We start from the raw sequence: 24528 nt of genomic DNA on the forward strand, positions 1-24528 counted from the left end.
TTCGATTGGCTGGCAACTGATTCAGGGTGTCCCCCGCCTACTGCCTGAAGACGGCTGGGATAGGCTCCAGCACCCCCCGCGACCCTAGTGAGGATCAAGCGGTTCGGAAAATGGATGGATGGATATATATATATATATATAAAACACCTGTAAATACATATTACATTTATTAAAAATGATTATTATCAAACTTATGACTCTCTTATTGTTCACTTCAAAGTAAATCATTTTTATATCATTGGACTACAGTACTAGCGTTCCCAAGTCATTTTAAGATAATCTTATCCATTAAAAAAAAAAAAATCAATGTGCTTATTAATTTTATTTATTTATTTAACCTTATTAATTTATTTTTGTATCTTGGTCATACGTGACATGGTAATTTGCAAAAGGTGAATCATTTGGATTGTTCTTGTTTGTTGATATTTTTTGGGGGGTATTTAATTTTCATAGTTTGCGAAAACGTTCAACTATGCTATTAGGCTGACGTAATTTTGAAACGTAAACTGCAATACAATGGTATTTACTTTAAGTTAATGGGAAGATAAATTATCTTAATTTATTGACTTGTTTTCATTTCAAATTTATTTTTGAATCTATTTATGTATTTATTCCCCATAATTAAAATAAAGTAACAGCGTGTGAATGTGTGTAACACATTCAAATAATTGCCTAATTAATTCACCAGTAATTCAAAAATAAATGTTAAAAAGTGCACTTTATCTTAAATGGTTTACTGTACACAATTTAAAATCAATTACCTTGTTTTCTTCCCATGTTATTGTTGCATTAAAAAAAATCAATTTTTTTTTTGCCTAATTCCTCATTCCCATAAATGTATTTATTTTGAACAATTGCTTTTTATTTTTCAAAACAATGAAACAGAAAATAAACATTCTTGATTGCATTGCTTGCCAAAACCAGGATCTAAATGGAACTCCATTTTCAACCGCTAGATGTCGCAATTACCAAACGCACAATCACAACACCACTTCCTGTACGTACTACTACTCGTGAGGAAAAACTATTCGTGAGGATTTTGGTGGTATTTATGGGGTTCAGGAGCCTGTGTGTGACAAATGCTTACTAGTTGGGTCCATTAATGTTATTAGTGTGGCACAGTAGTTTACTAAGAAGGGTTAATTGTGCTCTCGTGGGCCAAAAGTGATAAAACAACAACAGTTTCCTTAGTTTGAGTGACATGGTAACTTTATTTGAAGCAAAAAATTTTTTTCTTTTTAACGCAGGAGCATGAATGTGATGAGATAACCAGAAGTAATAAATGCTGTATGTGGTTAAAAAAAACAAAAACAAAACCAAAGCAGGCAATGAACGATCTTGTAACTGGTGGGTTATAAAAAAACAAAACAAACAAAAACAATTTTTGCAGCACATTTGAATAATTTTTGGCAAATTTCATGAAGGATTGTCATTAGAGGAAATGTCTTTTTACAACACTACAAAAAGAGCAGATTCATCCTCTCGTGTCATATAAAATAGCACTTCTTTCCCCTGTTAAATATTTACAAGATATATTTCACGACCTTCAATGCCGTAGCTAAAACTCCAATAGAGAGCACATTCTTTTCAGAAAAATAGTTCATCCGGGGGCAAAATTGCATTATTCCCCAAACTGTGGGTCGGGGGCCCGAAAAAGGGCCATAGGTCAGTTTTAATCGGGTCGTGGCGTGCTTGTTGTAAAAAGTTAAAAGAAGTATCAACAACTGGCGAAACATGGATGATATTGGCCATTGGGTGAGATCTCAGAATTAATCTAAGCAGCCATTTTGCTGATCATCTTCTTGCTAGAGAACAGCAAATTGCTTTGAGAAGGTCACATCAAGCTCAGCTGTTAAGGTCAAAGGGCATTTCACGTTCATTTTGGAATTCAATATGCCCGACTTTTTCTGAGTAGTGTATGTGGGTGCTCTAGCAATGGACTCTTGAACTGATTGAGGTGAAACAGTTTGGGGAAACCCTGGCAGTAAGTGATGCTGCGACGACACTTCCACACGTGGGCGCCGTTGCAGCCTTCAGTGCAAACTTTCAGGGGGTTCAGTCCTGTTCGCCACCCTCACCCCCTGGTAGCTTTAAGCAGCTGCTGCTGCTGCGGCTGCGGGACCGTGTGACTGGTCTCAGTGTCCGTTTAGTGGGCGTGCGGCTGTTGTTTCTGCTGGTTGGCGGATGCGGAGGCGGCGGCGGCGAACGCTCCCTGCTGTAACGGGAAGGTCCCCGCCGGCAAGATCAACTGACTTCCAGGAAGCATCCGTGGAACCTTCGGCATCAAGCCACACACTCGTGTTACTTTTTATCCACAAGACTTGGATCATGTGATGGCATGGATGGAAGTTGTTTGATTAAGGCCAGGGGGGAAAAGTGACCACGTAAATACTGCAACCACAAATACTCATATTTAAATATTTCACTTTTTTTGGTCACATTTTGTTTTTGCCATAAAAAATAATAAATTGTGAAAATGAATGATTGATTTTTTAAAAAGATTTTTATTAGAGTAAATTTAATGTAAATGTTCAATATATCCATTTTCATTTATTTGAAACATTTTAAATGTTCTTTCTCTGTACTTTATGACTTTGCATTTTTTATACATGAAATGAAAAATGTTAAGGGTATTATTTTAAAGTAATAATAATTGTACTTATTTTAAACATTGTTTAATTGATTCAAATATATTTTGGAATTATACATTTTCTTGAAAATGTAAAAAAAATCCTTAACTTAAGAACTTATTATGCTTTTCCTTAAAAACTTTATAAGTACAAAGTACTTTAAACACTTTTTCCAATATAAAAAAATGTCATATTAGATTATTCAAAAATATTTTAATATACATTTTGAACAAATTATAATTAAAAAAAATTCTTGATGAATTAAAAAAACAATTAAGTAAACACGAAATTTTAACAGCTGGACTTTCAACGGTGGAATTAATTGTTAACTGCAAACATAACCAAACACTGAAGATATCAAGGGGGGGGGGGGGAAATATATATATATATATATATATATATATATATATATTTTTTATAATAATAAAATGTTAAGTACTGCATCCCGATTACTCGCTGTGTACCTGCTGCTCATGCTGCTGCTGCTGCTGCTGCTGCGTCGGCTGCTGGGCGATGCTGATGGTCTGCGTGGGGACCGGCTGTGGGGCAAACGCCGTCACCACTTGGCCCATGAACATGGTGGACGGCACCATGACCGCCCCGCACGCCATCTGGCCCGTCACCAGCTTGGTGAGTAGCTGGCGGGTGGCTGGAAACCTTCCCCGGGAAAAGAGGAACATTCCATCATGTTGCTCAGTTGTCCAAGAGTGCACACATTCGCCAAAGTTGGCCTACTCGCATGCAGAAATGTCAGAGTATTCCATTGAAGATTACCCGTACCTGAAATACTCTTTAAAAAGGAAGAAGATACAAACCTAATTTGGGCGTTGCGGTCCTGCGTGAAAGTGGCGACAGTGGGAGCGTTGGCGGCCGTGTTTGGAGGCAGGCTGCTGGCAATTTGGAGAACGTTGGTGGCATTTTGTTGCGGGATCATCACTGTGTTGAACAGAGACGCCGCCAGTGAAGGCTGTAGAGGAAACCAATGTTGAGATTTGGGGGGGTGAGGGGGGGGGGGTTGTGCTCGAGTCGCCGATACTAAATGCAAAGTGGCTAATGTACGAACTTTGTCTTGCGACTGTGAATCAGAATCACTTGTATTCATCATTAGTTCGCGTCAGGTAGACAGTAGGCATGAGCCAATTACCGGTTAAGGGGGTTTTAAAATCCAGGTTTCCATAACTGCTAATGCTGTGTCACCGCTAATGAGCTGTGAGGACTAAGAAGGGCAGAATATGATTGGCAGTGAATAGAGTTGAGTAAACGAGCCGTTTCTTTGAAGTCGATTGGGGCTAGTTGCTTTTTTTTTTCTCTCCTCGTGAGCAGAAAGGGGAGGGGCAAGCAGTTACACATGGAGGAGGAAGAAAGGAGCAAGACAAAAGAGACACTGCAAACACGGATGCCTAATATTTGTCCTGTTAATTAATATGCACTGTCCTAAAAAAAAATAATAATAAATAAATACAATGGGGCCAACAGGTACTAGTTAGCCCCAAGGACAACATTAGCAGCCCAATGATCTGTTTTAAAGTAGCTTACTAGTGATGGGACATTGTGAAGAATTTCCAGTATTTATTTAGCGTTAACATTGTACACGTTTCTTAACATAACAAAGACTTCAGGTTTTCTTGAGCCAAATATTCTAGATTTTGTTGAAAAATAAGATTGTGTTTCATGGGGAAAAATATATTTTTATTCACGCAAATGTTTCCATAAAGGATATTTTAGAGCTGTAATTTTAATATTGTCATATTTTCGATCATTTATCACACCGTCTGAATCTATTATCGGCCCGTGCCGAGTAGACATGTGGGAATTTGACTTGGCAAACAACTACACTATTATAGTTTGGAATTCTTTATTACAGTTAGGTTTTCTATTTCATGTTGACCTTTGTTGTTGTTGTTGTTGTTGTTGTTTTAATTTCGTTCGTTTCGATAATATTTTAAAAAGTGAGCTTGTGATTTTTTAGTCATTTAATTTTTCTCAAAAAGGCTTCATTTCAGTTGAGTTTTTATTCATTTTCGTATCGGTTCTTTTTTTTTTTTTTTTCCCCATTTTCGCTATACTTTCGGTTGGCTTCATCGTATTTATTTCATTCATACCTGTGCCAGTGCTGTGTTCTGTTGTTGCTGGACGGTGGTCTGCAGCGGGCCCACGGAGACCACTTGGCCCTGCATGCCGAGAACCGGGGGCCCCTGGGCCACCTGGGGGGCCACCTGCACGGCGGTCATATTAACGGCCCCTTTCTGCACAAGCATCTGCAGGCTCTGCTCCTGCACCCTCTGCAGCTCCTGCTGGATCCTCCACAGCTCGTCCAGCTGCCGCTGAATGTTGTTCTCGATGGCGTGGGTGCGCTGCTCCAGCTGTTTCTTCATGTGCTGCACGCTATCCAGCTGGCCGGAGAACTGCACCGATGACGCCTGCCGGGTGCAGACACCGACACGCAGGCAAACGTCTCAATCAGAGCTCAAGAGAGTGAACATCCCATGACACCGCTTAAAATGTATTTTATGTTAATGTCGATACAAACCTGACTTTTTCATGCATTTTCATCACCATTTAACGTATTTTATGGACTATAAGTCACTCTGGAGGTTTTTCTTAGTTTAAAATGAATCCGTGGTGAATTGAATTAAGAGAACTTCAAAATAATTTTCAGTTGCACCTGGGTATATGTGGCAAAACAATGAAAAAAAAAAAATCAGCAATTATAGTTCGAAAAATACGGTGGACACTGGAGTTTGATTTCAATTCACATTGCCATATGTGCAGATAAGAATGGCGTTAATCTTACCGGGGCAGAGGCCTGCACTTGTTGTTGTTGTTGTTGTTGCTGCTGTTGTTGTTGTTGTTGCTGTTGTTGCTGTTGTGGAACCATCAATGTCGTCTGTACTGTGTTTTGGGAGCTCACGGACTGCTGGAGACACATAAACAACATAATAATTGTTTTTAAACGTATGACAAGTTACAGGGAATATTTTGTTGGACGATCACATGAGTGATCCCACTTCTGACACCAATTTGTTGAGCAAAATAAAATAGTCTCCAAAGGGTGAACTAGGCAAACAGAAACATTTTGCCAATCATACAATCAGTAGAGTAGCTCAATTCATAAACCTCAACAGAACAAAGATTTGGGATCACACTTCTGACGGTGAAGTGTTGCGGTAACTCTAAAGATCCATCTGTGGTGTGATTACAAAAATAATACAATAAAAATCCTGGTGAGAATAGCGCAAGCTGCAGCGTTGCTCAAAACATAAATCTAAAAAGGAGGAAGATTTGCGGGAATTTCACGAGGGATCCCGTTTCTGACACCAACTCGTCATGGAAAATCAAATAAATCTCTTATTGGTGATTTTAACGAGCTAAATCACTCTGCCCAAGAGGTACCCTCAGAACCTCCCGAGGATAATCCAACGAGGGAGCACACTTCTGACACCAAATTCTTTCGCATTCAGGATCCAACCTGGCTGCCGATTGACGATCTTCTTTGCGAAGCCCCGCCCGCGTTGGATGTGGCCTGGCGACCCGGCGTGCTCCGGCCTCCTTGGAGCTTCACTTGGGACGCTAAGGACACAATAAAACAGATGAAGCCGCTTGGATCCAACGGGGCTACTCACCGTGGCGTCAGAAATGGGATCCTACTTACAGGAGGCCTCTGACAGCGGCGCGCGTGAGGATTTTAGGGAGCTGCGCGACGATGCCGAGGGCGTCCTTCTGTCTCCAAAGCGCTCTAACACCTCCTTGATATTGGAGGCGTTGGGCTGCGACTCTAAACCGGAGTCGTGCGTCTGCTAAAAGTTGCGAGGGAGTAAGAAAGCGGAGAAAGCGGTGGTCAGCGGCAGGCGACGCCGACGCATCCGGCATCACTGACATATTGCGTCAACTCACCTTGTCTGGCGTCATCTCCGGCGGCGACGCTTTCGGCCCCGCTTCTCGCAGCTGCTCCGATCTCACTTCACCGTAGCTGACGGATTAAAAAAAAATTACACAACAATTTGAAAGTTGAAATCAAACGCCCTGGTAGGTGCACCATTTCCAAATTGGACCCCCCCACCCCCCAAAAAAAATTATTCAAATTGTTATTAGCATTGGCGATAGCACAAAGGATCCGACAAACTTCATCATTTAAGAACTTTGACAGTTAAAATGTGACCACTTTGAGTTTTTTTGTGATTTCCCATGTCGTGCATCAGATTTCACAAAAGCGTTTGTTTCCTTTACCTGACAACAGTGTGAGTGCAGACAATGAACTCCGGCCGAGAGTTCCACTGGTGGTACGTGATGTAATACTGAGTCTGGAGCCAAATCCACTGCTGCCCTTTGGTGAGGAATCGGTAGTAGCAGGACTTTCCTTTGCCGTATTGCATGACTGCAAAACATGCAAAGATTGCAAAAAGCGGAGGGTGCCGGTACATGTCATCAGAACACAGTTACTTTAACGGAGGCATACTCACGGTGCTCGTGGCATTTGGCAAGCGTGTCCAGGTCGTCCACGTGGTAGTAGTCATAGCCGGATGTGCCCAAGACTTCAAACGGCAGGTAACCTATAATAGGAGGCGCTCTGGACACCCCCAAATGCAAGAGTGACTTTATGTAGTGTTAAATTAACACCTCATAGCATGATTCGATTCCGGATGAAGTGGTGAAGGTGGTACCTGTGGTCCAAGAAGAGAAATTTCCACTCTAAACTGTGTCTGGAGGTGAATTCTTCATTGGGCTCCTCGACAGTGCACATTTCCTGTGGATCAAATATTGCCACCATCAGATGTGTCATTTTTTTCCCCATTGAGACGCGAGAGATTGCCCGTCAAAGAACAGACTTCATTTTTGAGTGCCGACGAGTGCACCGTTCGAACGAATGCGTACCTTGATGAATTTGGGTTTGGCGAGCCGCACGGTGGCTACGAGACACAGCTGCTCCTCAAAGGCCGAGTGGAGCGATCGCTGAATGACGACCCCCGTCAATCCATTGTGAGTGCAGTTTGGCACTAGGGGGTACAAATTCCAGTTAAGGCTCCAAACACGCATGTTAGTGGCAGCAAAAAAAAAAAAACCCCAACAGCAACAACAACAAAAAAAAAAAATAAAAATAAAAAAATGTTTTATTTTGCTCCATCATTATGTGTCATTTTGATATTAAATGTGAATTTATGTTCCCAAATTACAGTTTTGTGTCTCTTTAATTCATGTATAATATTACTTTACTAAATTCTGTTATATTTTTGTACCAATTGTGAAATATATTTTTGGCCTTATTGGCTCTTGAAAGTAATTGCATAAATTGATTACATTTCTCATCGATAGTATGTACATTGTATTTTATGTTTTTAAGTTATGTAACATGGTTGAACATCATTTTTTACATTTTTGTTCTCAATGTGCTCTTGTATTTAGAAATTGCATTTCAGATTTCACATGGAATCTCTAATACATTGACTATTAGTCTCATGTTAAATACGATTTTTCTTATTCAATTACAAATTACATTTGTGTATGTTGTCACTTAATCGATTAATCGGACAACACGGTTAATTCTGTAGCGTCAGAAAAATGCCCAAAATGTTGAGCACAGTTTTTCAAAGTAAAAGAAGATATAGGCAAATGTCTTATTGGAAAAAAAAAAAAAGATAAAATGTCTGCTTTCATGGAAGACTACAGAGATCAGGCTAGAATTCTGAGGATTTGGATAATTTTAAACAAAAAAAGTCTCCAACCAATAAGTAGATATATTTTGTGATTAATTTGATAGTTGCTGATTAATCATTGCACTAGTAATTGCATCTTAATAGCCTTGCTACACATTAAGAATGCTTTTATGCATACATAGCGAAGTGACTAATTCGAGATGTTTTTTTTTCAAAGATGTAATTTCGTTGCTCACCGTTGTTTAGGGACTTGAAATTTCCAATGAACTTGACGTATTCGTACACAGGCGGCTCCTTGGGGTCCATTGTCCCTCGGAGCATGTGGCAGCAGAACTCCAGCTGGTTCTTGGCTGTAAATTGGGGACAATCAGGACGTGACTAAACGCTGGCACAGCACACAGTCACGATTGAGCTATAATCCCAGCCAAAAAAATAATAATAATAAACAAATAAAATCCAATTACTCTTCAAATATTCGGGCGTCAGCATCTCCCCTTCGGCGACGTGCGAGGACAGCAGCTTGTAGACGTCGGAGTGTTCCCCGCTGGGCAGGAAGTTCAACAGGTTCTGATCCACAAGATCGCACTGGAAAACACATTGCGTGCCTTTTAACGGTTCCGCTGTTCCAAGGCGATGTGCGTTATGAACAGAGAAACTCACGGGGAGGTGCTCCAGCAGCGACGTGACGCTCTCCGAGGCGTAGATGATGTTCCCGTCGGTTGTGATGGCCAGGAAGAAGCCGTCTAACGCCTGAGAGCAAGCAGGCCATCAGATTAGGTGGTTGGCCAAAGAATTTACCGGAAGCCTTTGCCACATATGTACGATTTTACTCAAAAAGCTTTAAAAAAAAATAAAAGGACACAGTCACTTTTATTGTGTTTATTCTCTGAGTTTAACCCTTTCGTGCATCCTGTAAGCTGATAACCTGAAAAGCTGTCCACTGTAGTAACCGCTGTCCCTGAAAGGCTTCATGTTTCAGTTTGACAGTAAACTCCAACCGGGAGTGGCAATAAACATCTCATTTTTGAGAATTGCTATTTTTGTAGGCTACGAAGCCCACGTCCACATTTCAGGCTAATGTTGTAGGATCATCTCAAAATGATATGAAACGATCCCGATTGCAAGCAAATAGTGGGTGGTTTACATTTCGCATTTCATCATCTGGCAACGCCTCACCTCCAACATCAGTTGCGTGAACTCCTCGTTGCTAAGAAACGGAGGCTTCCAGTCCTGCCTGATATCCGTCGACTCGGACTGCGCGGAGATTTCTGGCGGAAGGGGATGGAAAAAGATGGGAGCAGTTAGGAATGGGTGAGTAACAGGTTAGTGATTCAATCAAAGTTTCTTTCTAGGGGATCTTTTTTTTCTCCCCCCCACAAAGTATTTTCCCCTCCCAAAATATCAAATAAAAAAAACATATATATATATATACAGTATATTATAATTGACAAAAGAAAAATCCGATTTTTTGTTGACGATTTCAAAAAGGTGATTAGTAACTTTAATTGCATTATTTGCTTTACTCCAGCGAGTTGGCATTGAGCTCGAAACATGTTGGAGACTTTCGACCAGAGTTGCGCATGTGCTTCCAAGCCACAAATATTTTGCCGCGATTGTCTTGCCTCACCTGTGAAACTCTATCGGGGAAAACACTCTGGGAAATCACCGTTACACTTGGACAAAAGCTGTCCAACTCAGTCGAGCCATTTTATTCTGTACCTTGTTGTTTCTGCAGGAAGTCGATGCTCTTCTGCAAAATGGTGGACTTGTCCAGCTTGCGGCTGTTGCCCGGCAACATGGTGCCCAGCTCCTTGATCAAGACGTTGAAGTGATCTCGCCGCTTCTTCTCCGACTTGTTGCGGGACACGCTGCGCATACCATTGCTGGCGTCAGTACCGACTCTTGCAATGACCACAAAGAGAGCCAACTCAGGTACGCTTTCTCACCGCTTTGCTTTGTCCTTGTCATCGTCGTCCACTAACCCAAAGATGCTTCGGTCATCCCTGCACGTTACGGGAAAGAAAGAATTGCAATGCTAAGCAGTTTCTCTTTAAATTCTATTGGTGGTAACAGTCATAGGAAAGGTAACATCTGGCACTGCATGTTAAAAAAAAAAATTTAAAAAAAAACAACAACAGTCAAGGCCACGATTTGTGAAACTCCACAAAAGGTCAACATTTGAATGTGAATCCTGAGGAGGCTGGCCCAGGACATTTGTCGACTCCATATCTATTAGGAGTATTGCTCTCATGCGGGGGAAAGCGTTGAGTTGTACAATTTTTAAAAAGTAATAATATGATGTGTCACACATCATGATTTCATGCTTCAACTCAATTCAATGTGCGGCTCCTACTGATGTGCCCACCTTGGCCTAGGCAATGCATAATCCAGTCACACAGATACAAAGAGAGTATTTTTGTATCGTCTGTCTACCTGTGCTGCTCCACCACTTGTATTCAATTCCATTGCTTATTAATTAAAGGGTTATATTCCCGTAACCGTTGATGCGAATCGTGAGCCCGTCTATGGAGTTTTCCATGATCTGTTAGTGTTAAACTTGCAAGGGCATTCCGAAGGCAATACGTTGCTCTGGCTGCTTTAAATACACAATATGTGCAAATGTCTTTGTTGGGACTGGGAGTGGCATTAAGCTGCTTGAAGCCAGGAGCTGCCAAAATGCTGGCTATTGTGAATTAAGTTGCCGTTCTTTTTCTCAGGAAAAGTAAATCAAATATCACCCAACATCTAATGGTGCGCAGGCCACGATTTGAGGAAATGCCAATTTTGAAATGTGACTCACTGATCGATGCTTGAGGTCATTTTGATCCTTTTCAGGGTTACCATGTCAGATGGGATCTTTCAGTCGTGAGGAAGACATCTGTGAATCTACCTTGACGAGAATTAGAAGAAAATATATCATAAAACCGTACGCCATGGCAACTTGACAAAATGAACCTGTCCTACCATACGGACAGCCAAAGCCGGTCTGGAGAGAGGACGAGGAGGAGGTGGTGTCGTGGAGGACGCGGGCACCGGTCGCACCCGGGATCAATGCGTCATGAGGTCTTGGCGTCGACTCGGCGTGGGAGCCTGACACATGGCAACGACATCGGAATCTATGGGATTAGAGGACATGTCGCAACTTGAAACAATGACAGCTTTCTCTCTGAGGTTCCTTGGTTGAGGACTAACTAGTCACCTAATTGGGTACAGTTGCATTATTGGAAAAAGAAAAAAAAATAATCCACAACAGGGACTCAGAAAAACTGCTTTAACCGTAACATGGTGGAAGGGAGAGGGGTTGATGCACTTAAAATCAAAACTGTGTTCATAAAAGTTATTCTTTGTTGCAAGGTGGTCCATATTTATTTTTTCTTTCTGTATTTATTGTTCTTGAAAGTTAATAAGGCAGATGTGTACTTAGACCAATTTTAGAGACAAATTCGACTAGTTATAGTCCCGGCCGACAGTTTGTGGGCACAAAATGCTTTTTTTCTTCCTGGGAGGGTTGCGGGGGGGTAACAAAAAAATAATTGAGAAGCACTGGATTAAGGTTACGGTTTGTGGATAGGGTCGGCATGAGAGGTTGGGTTGAGGAAAGGATTGAAGCGTGAAGGGGCTCGAGGAATGATTGGAGCGGGGTGACTGTATGTCAAAGTGTTTGGGTGAATGGTCATGACCTGACGTGACCGGCATGTTAGTGTCAAAGAGTTATGGCTCGAGTCAGGGCTTCGGCTGAGGGAAGAGTTGTTAAGAGTCGGCCGGAGTGACTTCAGGCTACGCAGTGCCATTGCGCCACTCCCAGCATGAGACTCGCGTGACTTCAAGTTGAGTTCCCCCTTTCCTCCCCCGGGGGCTGTACTCCTTGTCGACAGTGAATGTTGTCAGCGACGGCGAATCAGCGGCGCGTACGTAAAAAAAAAAGGCACCGCGGCTTTATGCCGTCAGCCTGAGGAAGCAGAAGCTCCTGAGTGAGCGTTTTATAACCATGAGAGCAGAGGTTTTGTAACTGTGATGTCATAGCTGCTTCACTGACCCGCAGGCCCAATGACCTACTTTTATCCTCCTCCGCCCTTCAAACTTAATCACGGCGCCACGGGTAACACCGACCTACTCCTGCCGGCACTGGCCTGTCAAATTCATTCCACCTTCCAGAGGATGTCCCACTCAGCGCAGGCGCGTCCAGACGCTCGCAGTCACGCTATGCGAAAAGGCTTTCCTAAAAGCGCAGCCAAACTCGTCGAGATGCGGGACAGTGTTTCTTGACTCGTTCCGCCAAAGCACATATTTGACAGTACACAAGAGCGTTCGTTTGTTCTGCCTGTCACTATATGTCAATGACAGACAGATGAACAACTATACATTATTTGTAGTATATACATAATTTGCGGACTGATGACAGTGAAGGCCTCGCTGGGACTGAGCCATGGCGCTAACCACAAAAATCCATAAATAACTGATTCCCACCCAAAATTGTAATTGCAAATGGATGCCACAAGAGGTTTCTTTGGATCTTCTTTGGGTCTTTTGGGGCTGCTTGGTGCTCGCAGACAGCACGTTGGTGACCTCTGGTCTTACTGACACAGTGAAACTCCACTACAACAAAACCTACATGGGCAAAAATACCCCGTTGAGAAAAAATTTTCATGCATGAAAGCCATTCCCACTTTTCTGCTCCCCCGACAACGAAAAGTCCCCCTGTTCCGTTGTACGAAATCTTTTTCTCTGCTCTTGCCTCACGACGAGATTCACTACAACGAAAATGAAAACGAGAAAAATACGAAAAACTGATTGTAAATTTCGCAGTTTCTTTCCCTTTTTTTCTTTCTATGCTGGCTATATGAAGTGTCAAATAAGTGCATGCTCATACTTATGCACTATTGGAATAAAAATAAAAAGTACACATATACGTTTTTTTGTGTGTGTTCGTGTCTACGTCTGAGATGAAATTTGCTACAGTGAAAAGTTGTGAAAAATTTCTTGCTGCAAACATGATTTCGGTGAAGAGGAGTTAAACTCTAAGTTCAGTCAGTGTTGGAGAGTTGCGCTTCACGTGTTTATGAAACACAATCCGTAAAAAACAAGATTTGGGATATGTTGAAGTGGTAAAGCCACAGATTTGTTTACTCTGTTGTCGTTGCCAAACTGCAGAGACGCAAGGGTTCACTGAGTGTTTATGTGTTGGATAACTTCCCACGCCACACATCACGGCACGCTAGTTGGCAATCAACAATGTAGGCCACCGGAATCACGGAGCATGTGAGTCACCCGCTGGATCTCCAGTGACGCGCCTCGCCACGCTTGAAGCTGACACCGAACGGCAACGTGCCATAGCAACGGCGCGGTGTGTAAAAATAGACTCGGGTTCCTCCACAGCTAGCGCAAGTCTCCCCTGAAAGCGAAAGCCATTTGTTACTCAGCCCGAGGCCCGTCATCGGCGGGACGGCCGTCACAAGCAGGCGCTCCTGTCTTTGAAAAAAAATAAAAATAAATGATGCGCCTGTCTGCGGTTTTGCGCGACTTCTCGGGTTTCGTTGGCATTACCGCGATTAGGTTGGGTTAAGGTATTGTTCGAGTCAGGGTTAGGTTAAGGTTTTAAATGACGATCCAGTCTCACCCTTCAGATCCTATTTAGATACTTCAAATGGCAAAATTCAAGAGATCAACTTGAAATTATTTGCCTTTGGTATCGTAATCGTTTGCTGACTGATTGTGTTGGCGCCTTGGCGATGTAGTGTTGTTTTCTTTTCATGCAGTGGGTTACATTACGTTTGTTTATGAGTAGACGATGCGCAACTGAGCGTTTAGATTAAAATAATCTGTTAAAATAGGTCTACACAAGCAATCATAACATTATACAGGTAAATAAAAACAAAATCACTGATGCACTTTTACTGAAGACACGTGGTTAGGTAAACCCCCGGTGTCAAAGCAACACCTTTTTCCATCATCTGCGTCATTGGCTGACACCCGAAATGGGAACATTGGTGATCACTCAAAAGGTCCCCGCTGTCAAAACGCAGGCCGCAGCTTAGTCGAGCACGAATAAAACACGAGTGCACGCCGTCTGCTGCCAAAGGGTACGAAGGAGGTGGTCAGGTTGGGTATTCTGGGACCCTGTGCGTGATCCTGGCACATCGGAGCTATGGTATTTCAAGGCTTAAATGAAGCTGGTTCACATCAAAGTTTGCAAGGCAAAATGAGCATTTTGCATCTCATCAAAACACATTGAATAGTAAAACTGAGAATCAACTGCCAAGACGGTCCCAAAACGCTTGGCTGACCTCGGTGCACGGGCATGGCTCACATCACCTACCGCAGCCAGTCACAAGTCAAGCTCTGTGCTACTTACGCCGCACATGTTAGCTAGCAACGAGCTTTGACTGGCTACTCAATGTGGTGCTGAGTCGCTCCTCAGTCAATAATCACCACCTCCGTGCCATGAACAAGATATCATTCTCACATGGGTTGTTCTCGCGAAGGGATGACGAGGAAAGACGGCAAAGCCATGCTAATTGCTAAGCTAACCTCAGATATCCGTGGAATTCGGTGCTTGGATGAATTTAAAATCGATAAATCAAGTATAAAATCTACTCCTTAAATCAAAATGTAAAAATGTTGGCCTTTACAAACAATGAAAAAGACCAACAGACCGCTACAATCGGAATGTTGCGACTTGCTCTTGCTAAATGAAGACGCCCCCCACAGCACCTGTCCAATCCAAAAGCCAACTCAGGTGAAGAGTGGTTTCCAGTCTTAGAGTGCACCGAGCTGCAGGCCTCGCAATACAAAGGGCTTCTTTTTTCAACTTTTCTTCCAAGCAAGGAGGCAGGAATGCAGCAGTAGTAGTGGTGGTGGTGGTGGTGAAGATGCTGGTTGGCAGGCGCCCCGCGACGCCTTGGCCTTGTGTCTCGGCTGGGTCAGGAACCCAGCCAGGGGCCTCACGCTGGTGCCAAAGGGGGTTGTTGGGGCTCAGAGTGACAGTACTTGTGGCGAATGTGAACCACGGAAAGACTACAATTCCATGCGGCGCTACCATTCCCACGTCTGATCCCCCGACGAGAGCGACATCTGGCATGCAAATGCTATGGGCGCTAAAACAGGTAAGCCAGAAACGAGTTGGCCCCAGCCTAATCAAAAATGAAATCGCAACAGACTTCACCTGGATTAGTTCAGAATCAATATTTGTCAAATAATGCGAGGAAAATAAGATGAAATATTTCATACTCACTAAAGATGCTATTAACAGACCATTCAAAGTCAGGGACGTTGTTTCATGTCTTTAAAGAATACAGAAATTCAATCTGTATAGTGTGTGTGTTATATATGTTGTCAATGTCATACATTCAGGTGACTAAATTTAGTCTCCATGGCAACAAGCAACAACACTGGGAAAAACACTGACCCGCGTGCAAACAATGGCTGTGAAACAACATTTGAAGGCGCTCACTCACGTTAAGACCAAAGTCTTTGCACTGATGTGATACTCATCAAATAAGGCTTACCTTTGACCTCCTCACGTTGCGGCACCTTAGAGCGGCGGCGCGGATCTCACGTCAAGTCTTTATCTGTTCAAAAGACGAGAAAGGATACTTTTAACACAGGCGACGGGCTCATGCTGGTCAATCAGAACATCGGTGTCACCGGCAGCACGGCTGCAATATGAGAACAAGCGCACACGCACGCACACACACAGATCCTGGCAGCTCATTCATAAGCGGGCCTCCCTTCAGCGGGCACTTCCAAGAAAGGTAAACGTGAGCATCTGTTCGTGGAAGAGGATGAATGGACCCTGGTTGTTAATTGACATGCTTCGAAGAACTGCAGCTACGCTAAAGATCATTCCGGAAATACCTGCACCAGTAAGGCAAATCCTGAGTTGTGTTTCACACCGGAAAAAAATCTAAAGTGAAAAACTCCACCATATACAGACCATTGAAAAAAATAAAAACACTTCATTGGTTAAGCCTTAAAATACCACTTCCCACATGCTTTCAACACACATTTTTGAAAGGTATTTTTAATGTTTTTGAACACGGAAAAATACTTGCAAAATCATTTTAAAAAATGTAAATGGTGGCCTTTAATGGAATTTCAGCAAAATTATGAATATTTTAAGACTTAAAATACCCCGACCATGTTTCAATCATTCAACATTTTTTCACCGGCATACATTTTGTCTTGAGAATGAACCAGGTCGCAATTTAGCAGCGTGTGCGCCTTCGTGCACGTAGCGTGAACTGCTGGGCGAGGGCGTCACAGTGTCCAGATGTGGCTATCCTGCCTGCGTGAGTGTTGGGAAGGAACTACTTGTGTCGAGATAGGCCGGAGCTGATACCGACTCATGTGACGCTTGTGAGCCAAGTATTGTGTCTATACTTGAAGCACTTGCGCGTCTATTATGCGACACTTATGTCAGGAGAAAATGTTGCAAAATTACTGGAGAGTTACCCCCCCCCCCACCCCCGCCCCTTTTTTTGGGACTGATCTGTCAAAAACAATAGAATTTTCTATTCGTGATAATAGAAGCACCAACCCGACCGAAACAAAAAGGAGAGTCTTTCACCAGGAAAAAAGTTTGATCTGGCCCCCAGGCCTTCATTTTGACACCTTAGTTAGGATTCCAGAGACGATCACCAATCGGTGAGTTTTAAAAATTTGACAATGGATCAATGCGATCAAATCATGGACCAAACCATCCAATCAATTTTTTAAAAAATGTTTGTTTAAGCCCATATCCCTCTGGGCCCGTTTGCGACCTTGAATGAACCCTGATGAAAAATCGACATCCGCCACCCTTACACTTGCAGCTTTTAGCCAAAGATGATTTGAGATAAGAGTTACGAGCACACACAACTCATATCTCAAGGCACAGCTGAATTCAGTATTTGTATACGGTGGTTCACTTCTCTTGAAACGTGGATGACACTGAGAAGTGTTCATTCAAAAATGACCAACTTACAACTATGAAACGCTGACACGGCAAATCTAATGAAATCCGAACAGTTGCAATTACAAAGACATCTGGCTGATCCAGTTATGACACAATTGCTGTCAGTGATCATTGAAGTAATATGTGGCTGCGAGTGTTGATCTATTATCTGTCTACATGCATGGTTCCACCGCTTGGGTTTAAATATCACTTGCTTAGGGAATTTGTTAGCCCGTCTATGGAGTTTTGCATTACTCGTTTGCCTTAAAATGGCATTTTACGATCTGCCAAAAACAGATCAAAAGTTAGAAAATAAACATTTGTACAGCTTTCCCACAGAATTCTGATCCATATCTAACCAAACCATATAACATTGTAAAATATAATCAAACTTTCGTCTCTGTAATGTGGAAAATGAGTGATTCATCAAACCTTAAGTTCCACAGTTGGATGACAAAAAAATGGTCAAACATCAATCAAATGAAGCAGCGGGTTACTTAACGGTGCGACCCTGACAGTGGAGCCCCTTGGCACGGCACCTTGACCCGCACGTAGCCGCGTCAGAGGTGGCGCCGGCCGGCAACGTTGACCAGAGAATCACCGCTAGGCTAAAGGCGCCGAGCCCGCATGCTAACCAACTAACACTGGTTATTTCGCAGCAGTTCCATGAAAAACAACACCGCTCGAGGTTGTCACCGCTTACCGTTACATTGGACGGGTACTTTTCAGAGTACCTCTCCTGCGACGTTAAAAAAAAAAACTCGTAGTTTTCTCATCCCGGTAAAACGGGGGAATTTAAAAATGAGCGACGCGTCAATTTCCAGAGAAGCGAGCGTCAACCTACTTTCAGCCGAGGCTAGCCGGCTTGCTTGTTAGCTTAGCTACCGCCGCGTTAGATAAGAATTTGGGTCAGCGGGCCTTTGGCAAGAGCCCAAGCCCGGCAAGGCGACGCGGTTCCGGCTTGCGGGGTGTGATGCAGACACTGAAGCAGAACGACCGGCGTTGTTACACTTACCCCCCATGGAAAGGCAGTCTGTCAGTCCACACCTAACCGGCTTGGTGGAGCTCCTGGCTGGCTGGCTGCCGGGTACGACGCAGCCCGGCTGGATGGAATTGGACACACGCTGCGGGGAGAAGGCGCAAACATGCCGGGAGAAACGGATCGCGTTGGCGGGCACGTTTGTTGGACCACCTGGACCAGGTGCCGTGGTGGGTCAATGGGTGTGCGACCAACTTGTCACGTAGAACACATCAAAAGGTGAAAAGTAGGGTACAAATTAGGTGATTTATATTATTAAAATATGGAATTGTTTTTACACGACTAAAATGTTACATCGATATTAATTTCATAACAAATTAAGAATACAGTACAATTGCTATATATACAGTTGCATTATTTATATTAAAAATTTACTGATAACGTGGCAATTTATTGTTCACATACTGTACCTGTAGGAAGGAAAGTAGTTATTACTGAAATGCTTCACTGTGATGCCACCTGTTGTCCACATACAGTGGTTGAAAATGTCAGTGTTAATCCTGAACACAAAATATTTTCCCCCCCATTCACTTAATTGCAAATTGCGACTTTCCCAATAATTCCATATTCTACGCAAAATAAAAAAAAAATTAAAATGGTCGGGAATTTTTCAACCCCTGTCCAAATACATCCTATAAACATCCCCAAAATATGTAAATGGTAAATGTATTACATCAATTCAATTCTAACTTCAGATTTTCAAATTAGAATTTTTTGCCACATTTTAACATCTTCACCCTTTCGCCACTGATTGAAACATTCAAACTTCCCCAAATTCACTAAGGCCGACTTTTCATCCATGAATCTAAAATTATCCACCCATCCATTTTCCGAACCGCTTGATCCTCACTAGGGTCGCGGGGGGTGCTGGAGCCTATCCCAGCCATCTCCGGGCAGTAGGCGGGGGACACCCTGAATCAGTTGCCAGCCAATCGCAGGAATCTAAAATTAAAAAATTCTAAATTACATTTTACAAAATCACAACCAATAAAAATATTATAACTTAAACAACTAATATTCAACTTTTGAGAAATTGAAATTAGCAAGAAATATTACCTAATGAGAAAAAAAAATCAAAAAACGCACAAGTCTCACATTCCCTATTTGAAATCATTCTGTTTGCATTTTACAATATCATCACCATTCATAACATGACAATTTCTACATAATTTTGAGTTGGGATGACTTTGTCAGGGCAAAAATTAACCATCTCATGCAGCACAGGAAAACATTTTTTTATTGAGCAATTAAACTTTAAAAGGCATTCGATCAAATGATTCAGTTACTGCGGCATTTTACACATTTCACAGCTGACTCGTCATACATTTACAAAAATATTTCCTGGCCACCGCTTCCTCAACGCCTCCCTAAAAGAACATGAAACTAAATAAATAGAATGTGGACGAAAAAACATTGTGGAGTGACAGCGACCATAAAGGATTTGTGCCCCATTACAGCAGGAAAAAAAAAGGCAAATCAATAAAGGAAATTGATTACAAGTATTCCTGAATTAAAAGATCGCCACAGAAGCTACTGACATGCTGCATGTTGAGTACACATAAAAAAGAAAAAAAAATCAACACCAAAAAAAAGCTGCGAGGAATCAAATGCTTGTCTTCAAGTTCAGTAACGTCCGTTTTCTTCGGACAACTCCCGGAATAACTCGGACCTAGATGGGCGCAGCAGAGGAGACTCCGGGATTTCTGACACGCAGTCAACACAGTACAATCTCTCTACAGCGACTACCAGATAAGAGTAATGTACACTCAAAAAGAGTCCTTTAGTGGCGCTCTCACAGTCCAGCGTCGGGCTTGATGAAGAGGGCGGAAAAGGCAAACGCCAGAAAGACGATCCCACCGATGATTGTGACTGAAAAATGAGACTAAGAGCAGTGAGATTCAAACCCTGAACCTCACAAGCGTGAGGACGACATGCTTAATCACTGGGCCACCCTGCTGCCATTGTATTTGAATTCAATTCATTTCCCCCCCTAAAGTGGACTAACCTGTTCTGACGGAGATTTTCTGGGCAATCATCCGCCCGCCGATCACAGCCAGGCCCGTACACAAGCAGTGTCCCAGCGTGCCACCCACAGCCACGCCAAATGGATCCTGTGTTGGGTTTGAAAAGGAGACAGAGACATGACGCAGTGCCTCTTTTTTCCTCGTGTCAACACATCTGTGACACGATTTCATCACGATAGAGTTCAAAGCAAACATGGTGCATCAGCATTTTGGTGTTATGCTACAAGCAAATTTAAAACGGAACTGAAGCTACTTTTAAATACCGATTTAAAATTATTTCCCCACCATACTTATGATTTAAGAGCATTTCTTGATTTTTTTTTCCAAAATCATGTGCTTGCATTGTAGAGTCTTTTAGTAACTTTAACTACTTTTTCTGTCTCTGCTTTGGTTTTAAATGTCTTAAAATATATATATTTTTTTACGTATGAAATGTATTTACCTTTTAATGTTGTACTTTGCCTTTGAATTGTTATTGTTTTGTAGTTGTATATTTGAATGGAGAAGCGAACCAATCTCTTTTTTTTTCGTCAATACAGCTTCTTGTTTACTTTGAAATTTAGCTTGTAGCGGACGTGTGCAAATTTTGAGCATGTCTCTGATCCACTGGTGAAAGGACAATTTGATTCTATCCTCTTTTGCTTCAAACAACAATGCGTATGAGGGTTAAGATTGCACGACTGTCTGTGTTTGTATGTTATGTGTATTATATCATATCAATGATTTTATTCAGCTAGTTTCGATTGCTGAGAGTAAGTGATCCAAACCAGGAATGAATAAAACATTCAAAGAAGGCAGTGAGGATGAATTGGTGAACCTCAAGCTTGTGCAGAACTTACGGAGGACGAAGAGACGCTGTTGGCATTTCGAGGAAATGTATTCCGTTGAAACGTGAGTTTATGGTCAATTGCGAAGCCCTGATGTTTCTATGAAGACACTTTTTCAATGGTTTCATTATTAACTGTGAGTGAGGGTGTAGTGAAGTGTTAAAAGATAAAAACAGATCACAGAGATCTGCTTAATTCTTATTCCGACAACCCAATATTCATCGGAATAAGTGAGCACGCATAGAATATATTATCGCAACGCACATTTTAGACTTGGCACCTCCAAAGACCCAACTATTTGTAGAAGAGCCATGACAAAAAGTTGTGCTGTGTTACATGCCGAACCTCGCGGGCAGCCAGGATGATGGTGGTGAGCTGGGAGCGGTCGCCCCACTCTGCGAGGAAGGTGAGGGTGAGCGCCTGGACGAAGATGGGCGAGATGATGCTGTGCCACCTGGACGATGACGGCGGCAAAGTCGAGCCGGACCCCGCCTCAACATCCGGCACGCCATTGGCCATTTTGGACCGTTGCAGCTGAGCAAGAAACAAAGAGAGAGTTGTTATCCCGCTTATTCGCAGATTCACCTATTTGCATTTTTGGGCCGAATCTATCCTCCATTATTTGCTGAACAACTCACAATTCATTGTTTTTGTGCTTGGGCTGAAGCTCTTTGGTATCTTTGTGCCAACTATATTGACGTGAGTTGAGAAACTTCACCGAGAAGAGTAGTGATTTGCCACCTTCGTCAGCTTGGTGCCATGGAACTTTGTTGAAACGGGGTGAGGAGTGTCATTTTGGGGGGGAAAATTAGCAGCAGTCTCCTGTCATTTTGATGCCAAGGAACTATGATGAAGTGAGTTGAGAAGCTTCATTTAGAGAAAAGTGCTTTGTCACCATCTTGGTGCCGAGGGATTATATCGGTGTGAGTTGAGGTCATGCATTTAGATAAAAGCATTGCTTTTTCACCATCTTGCGGCCAAGGAACTATGTTCAAGTGAGTTGAAGAGCTTCATTTTGACAGAAGTAGTGCTTTGTTGCCACGGAACTATACCAAAGTGAACGGAGAAGCTTCGTTGAGATAAAATTATTTCTTTGTCGCTATCTTGATGCTGAAAAACTGTTGAGGTAAGTTGAGCACTGCTTTTGCAAAAAGGAAGTCCTTTGGACAAAAGCAGTGTTTTGCCTGCGTCTAGCCGCCTCCTGGTGAACAGGACCTATGGCAAAGTCAGTTGAGGAACTTCCTGGAGAAAGCTCTGCACCAAAGTTCAATTTAAACTGTTTGTGTAGTTTTTGCCTAATCTTGCTCACTAATTACTAACACGACCATGCCAGATGATGAAATTCCATTCTAGTTTCATAGTTGGCGGTAATGTGCACTACAAAATGAATGCCAACAGTCACAAAGATTCACTTAGTTCCAACACAGCTATATCTGCTGGACCACCTGCCCACTTGGCCAAAATCAAGCACACGACAATGTGGGAAGGGAAGACGGCACCACACCGAGCTCTGACATGCATCTTTTTTGGGGTCTGGATTATCACCTCAGACTGTTAAAATGTAAAAAATAAAATAAAATTACATGACACTGGGTTATAAAAAGCTAAATAAATTGAAAGTAAGACCCCAGCCTTTGGACTCCTCACCTCTTCGTCCTTCTTCTTAATCTCAGCCTGCACCTCCTCCAGCTCCTCCTGGCCCTCATCGGGACTCATTTTGAGGCCCTCGCGCAGCATGCGCACACCAAAAATAGCAAAGAGGCCGGTGGACACATAGTAGGTGTAGATTCTGGGGATGATGGTGGTGGCGTAGCCGAACAGCACTGTGGCGGGTGAAGGACAAGAGGAAGAAATTAGTTTGCCGTATAGAGTTTACTCTGCCACAACATGGAGTTAAATAATGTAACTACTCAATACAATCTTTTATGTAACATAGGTGAATGTTTGTGTACATGCTATAATGTCTGATGTTGATGCTCGCCGGTTATGGTTCACTGTGTATACTTATCACAACCCCCCGAGGCAAACTACAAAGTGGCCCTCACTGAAAATGAGCGTGACACCCCCGTTTAGAAATTCTGCAACATAACTCACCAGACAAGCATGTCATAAGCCCCAGAGCCAGCATGGCGCCAGCCAGCACGGTGAGCCGGTTGTACCGCATGGCCATAATGGCGGCGATGAAGAAGGTCTTGTCACCCAGCTCGGACACGATGATGACGGAAATGGAGGCAACGAAAGCATGGATGAATCCGAGGTCCCCTTTGCTGGGCTCATCCTCTTTCACCACCGGCACCAATGGAGGGACACTGGTTTTTCTCTGTAAAGAATTATCAGTGTGAAAAATAACCTCACAAATAAATGGCTGAGGTGATTCCAAAGAAATACACTGGGGATGTGTGAGAGTTGCGGAGCATGAAATATTTTATACTTCGAGTGTGTAGCAAAAATGATTGAGAAGCCCTGTCTTCAGTACAAAACAGCAAATGGAGAAGCATTTTAGAATATAACGAAGTCAAGTACTGTACAACTTTATTGTCAAAGGATCATTTCCAAATACAATTGTACTCGGTAATTACTGTACCACTTAACTATTTAAAGAGGGCTTTGACTGTAACAAAGGGCGTTTCAGAAAGAGCACAAAAACTGCTAATGGTGATTCTTTTTGTCGAATTAGCCAAGGATTACTGCAGTGAATTGCATTACTTTCGACGGGTGTGTGGGGAAAATAATTGCATGGAACTGGCTCGTATATCAACATTAAATGCAATTCGTTTTTTAAACTAAAATATATATATTTATGAAGTGCGACTTATTGTCGAATGAAAACTACTCTACATGTTATGGCTAGCTAACCGAGCCCCCTATGACACGTCTCAGTTAGCATGTAGCAGCTACGCTGGGACGCTAACGCTAGAAACGTCGCTTAAAACATGTTTCTTCACCATAGTTAAATAATTATTTGTGTTAATAAGTTACCTCGATGGAAACTTGGTCCTTGACGGGGTTAGCTTCCTCGGGAAGAGCTTCGACTCCGACCAACACCACGAAGAAGAGCGACACGGCGAGCAGGAGAAAGAAGCTCCCAGCTGCCCGTCCATCCCCACCGCAGACCCCGAGAGGCATTCTTGATCGTATTTTTGTTTTATGGCTCCTTTACCGCCCGCTCGCGTCTCTTCAACCCTGTGGGGAATACCTACAGTCCAAGGGTCGCAGCCAAAAAAAGCAACTTCATCTTTAAGCCGTCATTTTAGTCGATGCCACAACACGACGGACTCCGGAGGAAGTTGTTCTCTTCTTACTGTCGCATGGTAGACAGGCGGCCCCTGTGATTGGTCAGTCTAAATGTGACGCGAACAAGAGGCGGTTCTAACTAGGGTGACCGCTCACTGATTGGATGATCACAAGCGCCAACCGAAAAACAA

At 42.8% G+C, this 24528-nt stretch overlaps 2 protein-coding genes across 5 annotated transcripts; both read right to left on the bottom strand.

The window, feature by feature from the left end:
• Window positions 1-1191: 1191 nt before the first annotated feature.
• clocka (clock circadian regulator a) lies at window positions 1192-19325 on the bottom strand. 4 transcript variants are annotated; one of them, XM_086116532.1, is made up of 22 exons: window positions 18229-19325; window positions 15787-15849; window positions 11246-11397; window positions 11082-11167; window positions 10228-10284; window positions 10001-10149; window positions 9458-9549; window positions 8942-9031; window positions 8746-8866; window positions 8518-8631; window positions 7503-7624; window positions 7292-7374; window positions 7091-7197; window positions 6858-7005; window positions 6525-6600; window positions 6283-6427; window positions 6100-6200; window positions 5425-5544; window positions 4733-5050; window positions 3446-3597; window positions 3095-3287; window positions 1192-2275 (listed from the first exon to the last, which is right to left on the bottom strand). In XM_086116532.1, the coding sequence occupies exons 4-22, from the start codon at window positions 11123-11125 to the stop codon at window positions 2147-2149; spliced, it is 2361 nt and encodes a 786-aa protein (XP_085972658.1). In that variant the 5' UTR covers window positions 11126-11167; window positions 11246-11397; window positions 15787-15849; window positions 18229-19325; the 3' UTR covers window positions 1192-2146. The 4 variants fall into 4 exon arrangements, with proteins under 4 accessions (XP_085972658.1, XP_085972655.1, XP_085972656.1 ...); XM_086116529.1 differs by having other exon boundaries at window positions 5425-5547; XM_086116530.1 differs by having other exon boundaries at window positions 5425-5547; window positions 11082-11171.
• Window positions 19326-19466: 141 nt separating this feature from the next.
• Window positions 19467-24440, bottom strand: tmem165 (transmembrane protein 165). Its single transcript, XM_086116534.1, has 6 exons — window positions 24083-24440; window positions 23198-23423; window positions 22751-22926; window positions 21449-21637; window positions 20258-20363; window positions 19467-20121 (listed from the first exon to the last, which is right to left on the bottom strand). The coding sequence occupies exons 1-6, from the start codon at window positions 24227-24229 to the stop codon at window positions 20045-20047; spliced, it is 921 nt and encodes a 306-aa protein (XP_085972660.1). The 5' UTR covers window positions 24230-24440; the 3' UTR covers window positions 19467-20044.
• Window positions 24441-24528: the final 88 nt, after the last annotated feature.

This window comes from Hippocampus guttulatus, chromosome 7 (assembly GCF_054856545.1).
Source record: "Hippocampus guttulatus isolate MCC_2025c chromosome 7, RoL_Hgut_1.0, whole genome shotgun sequence".
Classification (NCBI taxonomy): domain Eukaryota; kingdom Metazoa; phylum Chordata; class Actinopteri; order Syngnathiformes; family Syngnathidae; genus Hippocampus; species Hippocampus guttulatus.